The following is a 6,802-nucleotide window of genomic DNA, read 5'->3' on the forward strand; positions in this document are numbered from 1 at the left end:
TAAAAAAATACAAACCGCTTACTCTCAACATGAATTAGCAAGTTAAGAGATTTTATGCACAATCCATAATCCAGAAAAAAAGTGAAAACCAAAATAAAGCATCTCTAATCTCCCTAAATACTGCCTTTGAAGTGGTTATTGAATAGAACTGATACATTCCATAAATACACCTAATCACTAAATGATCATGAACTAATTACTTTGTGCTGAGAGCAGCAGGTAAACAAATTGCTACGTTTTATGTTCAACAGCAGGCACCTGAGAATCTTGACTATACAGTTTATGTTCTTCTTGTTGGCCAAAGTGTATTCCTTTTGTTGGGGCAATTCCATTGTCCATTTCTCTCTGATGGGATGGAGGTGTGATTCCAGAATGCAAATGTGAAGAATCCACTGTTGAATGGTGACTAACATCTACTTTCGCTAAAATTTCATAATATAGCAAATAAAATACTGGCGTTATTATACCTACTATCAACATTATCACTACTGCTGTCCACCATCCTATACCCCAGTCTGCTCCATAATAAGGATCCTTGCGTTGGGTGTTTTTGTTGTCCAGTTCATAGCGTATTTGCTGAGCTGTTAAGGCAGATACCACTTCATTAAGGTTCTCTCTTTTGGTATCTGTACATTTTACTATTTGTTCTATATCTCGGTCTACTTCTTTTAAAAAGCTACCAGCTGACTCACTGGAAGAGAGGGAATCGTTTGCTGGTACAATTTCCTGTTGTTCTGATGCATACTGAACAGATGAAGGACGTGAAGCCTGTCTTCCTTTGGGAGGATAAAGTGTTTCAGTCAATGAACTAAACTTTTTTACTGGAATTTTAACAGACCTAAGAGCAAAAAAGTCTTGATCACTGATGAGATTATTAACTCTCTTGATATCTGCTACCTGTTTAAAAAAAAAAAAAAAGCAACAGTCATCTGAATTCTTAACCAAAATAATGCAAAGTAGCAAATAGTCATTCATCTCAGTTACTTTTGGAAGGAAAAAATAAGTAAGCCTATTAGTGTTATGTTATTCCACCTAAATGAATTTATTTTGCAAGTAATAAGTTTATACCATTTTTTACCTAATTATTAATTACTTTTTAATAACAATCATATTAACACCAATGCTATCGAACAATTCCAGAACCTTTGCCATTTCCTGTAACTATGCATTCATTATGCACAAACAGCACCCTTTTACTGCTTTAAAGCACTATGGAGAACAATTAGATACTTCTTTCCAACTCTAAACTACCGTTTTTCAAAATTAAGATACTACTGACTCTTAAAGATGTAGCATGTCTTACAAACTGCTAATGAAAAAGACCACTATGTTAAATATTAGAGATGCCACCATTTTCTTTCCAGAAATGTAAAAATGTACAGGAAAATATATACCTTAGAACTGACATAATACAGTAATGAAAGCTCTCAGTTGCTGTTCTGAAGCCATTTCCCCCAAACTTCTCAGTATCAATATATCACTCAATTACTCTCGGATTATTTTTATGAGGTTTCCTTGTATATTGTCTGGAAGCTAACTGCATACCTCATCCACCTGCTACTATGAAGAGGGGGATAAAGAGAAAGTTTCTCAGATTTCTAATTGGCATGCCAGGCTCCTCCATCACCCTTACATTATTAATCTCATTCATCATTTCATCTATACTTTCTTTATACTAAGCCCGGATCACTATCACCTAACTGGATATCAGAGAAACAGCCTGGTGGCATATTTTGTTACATGTTCGACTCCTAACTGCAAAGTCAGTGGTTTGAAACTACAAGGTAGTTGTTCTAAGGGACAAAAACACGCAGTCTGCTCTCATGAAGTCTGAGAACCTCAGGAATCTAGTGGAGGTTCGCCATGAGTCAGAATTGACATGAGGATGGAGGGATTAGTTTCTGTTTGTTATCCAAGAGATGAAGTGAGTCTGGAATGAAACCTGGTTATCTGTAGATGGTGATGCCATTCACGGAGATATGCGACACTGCAGAGTGAGGTAATAACTTTTACACACACACTGCGTGTGAGGTGCTTATGAGACACATTAGTGGAGATGTTCCTAGAAGGCTGTGGATCTGTCAGAAATTCAAGGGAAGGTTCTGAATTAGAAATTAAAATGTGCACATTACCAGTAAAAATGGCAGTTATTATGACAAAAGTGGGCAGATTTACTTGAAAAAGATTGAAAAGAACACAGGGAAAGAAAGGTTGCTAAAGAGCATTAACAATTAAGGAGTAAGTTAAGAAGAATAAACTGAAGACTTTAAGGATGATTAGCAAGGAAGGCAGTAAGTAACAGTTGTTGTTGTTGTTAAGTGCCGTTGAGTCGCAGGCAACTCATAGCAACCCTATGAAGGAGAGTCCTTGACTCTCGGGTGCCTTTCATCCTCTCTCCAGGTTCATAGGGTTTCCAGAGGCAAACTGTTATGGAAGTGGATGCCACTCCTCCGTCCACGCTAAGTAACAGTTAAGAGTGTGAATTATCTGGCTTTTAAGCATAAAACTAACTTTTAGTTGTGTAGTTTAAGCAAATTATTTAACCTATGAATGAGCTTTCATTTGTGTAATACAGCAGTAATGATACGACTTTACAAGGCTGATGTGAAAACTAATGAGTTAAAAATCATATTATGCATCTGTAATAATGATATACAGAATGTATTTCAAAAATATTGGCTGTTAGTACATATTAGTTTTAGGAAAAACAGAAATTAGGGGTATTTAAGGTGGTCAAGCAAAGATGTTTTTAGGAGATTGGTGGACAAAATCAAAAGCTGATGAGTTATCAAATCCAATAAACATAAGGGGGGAAAATCCGTTTCTTAGGGTGTGTATGTGCTTGGGTAGGATGGAAAGGAGGACTGAAAAAATATTTAGGGAAGCAAAGCAGTAGAGATAATAGTGCTTTGTCATTTTACTCTTTAAAACAGAACCAAAGCCCAGCTCTAATCTCTTTAAATGCTCTTTGCTTAACTATTTAGAGAACTGTGGCTATTAGCTTCCATAAAGATTTATGGCATCTTTTTGCTTTGAAAACTCTATGGTTCTACTCTGTCCTATAGTGTCACTGTCAAGTCAGAAATGTCTTGAAGACAATGAGATTAGTTTAGTTTTGGTATCCCAAGTATCTTAGCCTAAATCCTTATCACCTTCATCTAAATTACTTTTAAAAGTCTCTTTACTAGATCTCCTCCCTCCAGCAGAAGTTTCTCCATCATTTTGCATCATTCTTGTTATAAATTAACAGCATCAGTATGGAGAGTAAAGAGACTGAGATTGTTCACCGCTTTAGCTTGCTTGGCTCCACAGTCAACACTACTGGCACCAGCAGCCAGGAAATTAAAAGACAAATTGCATTGGCAAAGTCTGCTTTTAGGGACCTCTCCAAAGTACTGAAAAGCAATGGTGTCATTCTGGAGAGGTGCATCTGATACAGGGCCATGATCTCTGCATTCTGGAGAGGTGCATCTGATACAGGGCCATGATCTCTGCAATCGCTTGTTATGCGTCAGAGAGTTGGACGATGACTAGGGAGGACAGAAGGAGAATTGATGCCTTTGAGCTGTGGTGCTGGAGAAGAGTATTGAATGTACCATGGACTGCTAAGAAAACAGTTTATCCTGGAGAGGGTTAAACCAAGCTGCCCCTTGGAGGCAAGGATTCTAGGGCTTTATCTGACATACTTTGGACATGTTGTAAGGAGGGACCAGTCCTTGGACAGGGACATCATGCTTGGGAGGGTGGAGGGACAGCACAGGAGGGGAAGACCCTCTATGAGGTGGATTGATTCAGTGACTGGGGTAATGGGGGTGGGTGTGTCAAGAGACGATGCAATTGGCACAGGACAGAGCACGGTTTACAGATGTTGTACACAGGGTCGCTATGAGTTGCAAGCGACTCGACGGCACATAACAACAACTCACTAGATAGATCATATAGCTACCCCACCTATACAGATCTATCCCACAAAAATGATGAAATTTATCATAAAATGCAAAAATGAGGAAAATAAAAGAGAAAATCCTGACTACCTGTAAATAGGAGAACAATGTAAAGATTATGGTGATCCATACTACAGAACAGGCAGAACCTCAACACAACAGAATGACAGTGACAGCAATGAAGTTGTCTTAAGCATAGCAGCGATGCAAGAATGGCATAGGATCAAGTAAAGTCTTATTCTGCTGCACATGAAGTCATAATCAGTCAGTGCCGACTCAATGGCACCTAAAAACAACATATTATATATTATTATATTCCTATTTAAAATAAGCAAGCTTGGTGAACGATTTATCAACAACCTGTATTATGCGGATGACACAACCCTGCTTGCTGAAACTGAAGAGGACCTGAAGCGCCTGCTGCAGAGTGTCAAGGACTGTAGCCTACAATATGGATTGAGGCTCAATGTCAAGAAGACAAAGATTCTCACCACTGGACCAATTGGCAGCATCAGGATGGATCGTGAAGAGATTGAGATTGTACACAGCTTTAGTTTGCTTGGCTCCATAGTCAACAGTCTTGGCATCAGCAGCCAGGAAATTAAAAGGCGCATTGCCATGGGAAAGTCTGCTGTTAGGGACCTCTCCAAAGTACTGAAGAGCAATGGTGTCTCTCTGGAGACTAAGGTTCATCTGATACAGGCCATGGTCTTCGCAATCACTTGTTATGCATCAGAGAGTTGGACAATGACCAAGGAGGATAGAAGGAGAATTGATGCCTTTGAGCTGTGGTGCTGGAGAAGAGTATTGAGAATACCATGGACTGCTAGGAAAACAAACAGATTTGTCCTGGAAAGGGATAAACCGGGTGGCTCCTTGGAGGCAAGGATTCTGAGGCTCTGTCTAACATACTTTGGACATGTTGTGAGGATAGACTGGTCCTTAGAGAGGGACGTCATGCTTGGGAGGGTGGAGAGACAGCGCAGGAGAGGAAGGCCCTCTATGAGGTGGATTGATTCAGTGACTGGGATAATTGGGATGGGAGTGTCAGAGACAGTGCAATTGGCACAGGACAGAGCGGAGTGTAGGGCTGTTGTACATAGGGTCGCTATGAGTCGTAAGCAAGTCGAGGGCACATAACAACAACAACAACATGGCGATTTTGAGCTGAGGTGCTAGAAAAGCGTACTGAACATCCCGTGGACTGCCAAAAGAACAAACAAGTATGTCTCGGATAGTGTAGACAGACTGCTCTTTGAAGGCAAAGGTGATAAAGCTTCACCTCACATACTTCAGGCATGTTGCTAGGAGGGGCTATGCCTTGGAGAGAGACAAAGGATGCTAAGAAATGCAGAGGGTGAGTGAAGGACAGGAAAACCCTAGACCAGGTGGACTGACACAGTGATTGCTGCAATGTGTCAGGATGTGTGTTAGGATGGCACAGGACAGGACAGAGTTTGGATCTGTTCATAGAATCAGTGACTCGACAGCACCTAACAACATTTTAAAATAATGAGGTAGAGCTATGTAATTTTAAGGGAACTCCCTGATATATTAAGAAATTAAAAAGGACACCTGCAAAGTAATATGCTGTTGTATATCATTGAGGTGGAACCAACTCATAGCTGACCTGCCTATAGGTTTTCAGAGGCGGAAATCACAGTGAAGGAGACTATTCATGTTTCTCTGCAGAGCAGCTAGTGGATACAAACTTTGGGATGTCAGTGCAACTCCTTACTACTAAATGACCACAGCTCTCTGCAAATTAGTATGCACAGTACAAAAATTACCAACCTTTTCCTCTCAATTTATGTATGTTTAAGAGCATTAAAAAAGATATGGAAAGAAGCACATGAAATCATTAATTATCTCAAGAAAATGAGACAAAAAATAATTCTTTTCTAAAAAAGAGGATACATTAAATTTTCTCCTCACAGATTATTTAAGTTTTCTTACATGCTAATTAAGGAGGAAAAGATAACAAAAACATAATACACTTAAGTGAATTTTGATAGTGAGAAACAGAACTGTGACTTTAGAAAGAAACAGACATTCTCCCGGAGGAGCGTGGTTCGAATCCACTAGATGCACCGCTGGAGAAGGAGACGCAATCTCCTCCTGTGCCAGTTGGATCCTATTTGATGGTACACAACAACAACAACAACAAAGAAAATGAGAAACAGACATTCAAATATGCATTTACAATTATTTTAAAGTTCATATTCACCAAAATGTTAACAGATTTCTGTGGAAAGGAGAAAACAGCAAAAATAGGAAGAGGCAGATAAAAAGTATACAAAACTTACTTCAAACTGGTCTAATGAAAAGAGTATTTTGACATGCATAATAAACTAAAACTTACCGTACAACAATATTGAAGGGCTATTGCATTTAAAGTATCTCCTTCTTGTATATCTTTTGTTAATACTACGATATCATCAAGTCTATCTTTTGATATACTTCTTCGGACCTTTTCTTTCCCTCTGGATCGAAGTTCATATACTTCAGCATCCTCTTCCAACACATCACCATCAGCACTACTTCCATATCCATGTGTCTGACCACTCGACTGAACTCCTGGAAGAGGAAAACTGCGATTCTGATGCCTTCCTGCCATGTCAAAACCTACAACAGAAGAAGACCAACTTTGGAATTCAGCTCAATAAATTCAACTGGTTTAAATTATTTCTGAAATAGAATCTTACTGTTTCCAGTTGGTTTTGAGTATACAGAACACACCCCAATTTAACAATTTCTGGATGTACAGTTCAGTGTTATGTATCACTGAGTCAAAAACAAATCAGCTGACTCTCCAATAGGTTTTCAAAGACTGTAAATTTGAAAATAGGAGATTACGT

The 6,802-nt window shown here is 39.0% G+C and overlaps 1 protein-coding gene across 1 annotated transcript; it reads right to left on the bottom strand.

Annotated features, from left to right (window-relative positions):
- Positions 1–231: 231 nt before the first annotated feature.
- Positions 232–6,562, bottom strand: LYSMD3 (LysM, putative peptidoglycan-binding, domain containing 3). Its single transcript, XM_006885358.1, has 2 exons — positions 6,307–6,562; positions 232–897 (listed from the first exon to the last, which is right to left on the bottom strand). Exons 1-2 carry the CDS (start codon positions 6,559–6,561, stop codon positions 232–234), a joined length of 921 nt encoding a protein of 306 aa, XP_006885420.1. The 5' UTR covers position 6,562.
- Positions 6,563–6,802: the final 240 nt, after the last annotated feature.

The sequence above is a fragment of the Elephantulus edwardii genome, unplaced genomic scaffold (assembly GCF_000299155.1).
Source record: "Elephantulus edwardii isolate Elephantulus edwardi_28Jun2011 unplaced genomic scaffold, EleEdw1.0 scaffold00043, whole genome shotgun sequence".
Lineage (NCBI taxonomy): Eukaryota > Metazoa > Chordata > Mammalia > Macroscelidea > Macroscelididae > Elephantulus > Elephantulus edwardii.

What these genes read in the sequence shown, in the direction of transcription:
- LYSMD3 (XM_006885358.1), bottom strand. Translation starts at nt 6,561, where the DNA reads ATGGCAGGAAGGCATCAGAATCGCAGTTTTCCTCTTCCAGGAGTTCAG. An exon ending in CCCTTCAATATTGTTGTACG is followed by an intron (nt 898 to 6,306) that starts GTAAGTTTTAGT and finishes TTTTTTAAACAG; the next exon opens with GTAGCAGATATCAAGAGAGT.